At 57.5% G+C, this 1021-nt stretch overlaps 1 protein-coding gene across 1 annotated transcript in view; it reads right to left on the reverse strand.

The window, feature by feature from the left end:
* Positions 1-468, reverse strand: part of RAB3GAP1 (RAB3 GTPase activating protein catalytic subunit 1) — a 104621-nt gene extending 104153 nt beyond the window's left edge. Inside the window, exons 1-2 of the mRNA XM_044669132.1 lie at positions 447-468; positions 279-334 (exon numbers count right to left, since the gene is read on the reverse strand). Of these exons, the coding sequence (XP_044525067.1) occupies positions 279-334; positions 447-464 (74 nt within the window). The 5' untranslated portion in view covers positions 465-468. The remainder of the gene's footprint in view (positions 1-278; positions 335-446) is intronic.
* Between the last annotated feature and the right edge of the window lie 553 nt (positions 469-1021).

Genomic DNA, 1021 nt, shown 5'->3' on the forward strand with positions numbered 1-1021 from the left:
TAAAGGGGGGGGGGTTGCATATGGCCGAGAGGGGAGGTACCGGGGGCGTGGCCAGAGGGGAGGTTACGGAGACCGGGCAGCGGGATAGTCCTACAGGACTCTGGGGGGCCAGGGCCCCGGCCCGGACTAGGAGGGTGGGGGGGTGTCTTCACGGGGCTCCGGTAGAGCCGGGGTTAGACGCGAGGCTGGAGTCGAGCAGCAGAAGCAGGAGCCCCCGGGGCCTCCCTTGGCCTCTTGGGGCGGAGCGGAGACGGCTGCGGCGCGGGGCAGCGACTCACCTTTCCCACTCGGAGGCGGTGGTGAAGTCCGTGATCTCAAAAACCTCGGACTCAGGCTGCGGGAAGAGAAAAAAAGAGAAAGGTTGAGCCCGGGGCAGCTGACACAACTTGGGGGGAGAGGTCGCCCCGCAGTGGAGACGGAACCGAAGCGGAGGGCTGAGGCCTCACCTCACTGTCGGCCGCCATTTTGGGGAAGCTGTCTGGGGCCAGGCGGGGGCGGGGAGAGGACCGGCTGGGCGAGGACCGGCTGGGCGCAAAGGTTGCCGGGAAGGGGCGGGGCAAGTGTAGCGTGGGCGGGTGGGAAAGGGATTAGGGTCAGGTTTTTTTTATTTCTCAGCTAATTAACAGTTCGGGAGAAAGACCCATTGGGACCAGAAGGTTAGCCTTGCTGTGAAAGCTGCTCCTCAGGACCCGAGGCCCAGTGAGGCTTAATTAGAGCTTTCTTTAGCTGCCTCAATCTCTCCTTTTTAAAGGGATGAGAGCTTTCTGGGCCCTTCAAGCCCGTGCGCCCGGGATTTCCTAACACAAGTTGGAGAAAATAAACTTCACCTGCATATTTGCAGATGAAGAAGGAAACTGGACTAAGGCCCTGACCAAAAGGAACAGCTGTGTAGATTAAACTTCAGATATATGTGCCTGACAAACTGCAGGTGCTTAACAAGTGCTTTGTCGTGTAAGCATGTTTCAGTAAAAAGTATTTACTTAATGAATTAATTAAAAGACCCTGAGTTTTTGTGCTGAAA

This window comes from Gracilinanus agilis, chromosome 3, assembly GCF_016433145.1.
Source record: "Gracilinanus agilis isolate LMUSP501 chromosome 3, AgileGrace, whole genome shotgun sequence".
Classification (NCBI taxonomy): Eukaryota; Metazoa; Chordata; class Mammalia; order Didelphimorphia; family Didelphidae; genus Gracilinanus; species Gracilinanus agilis.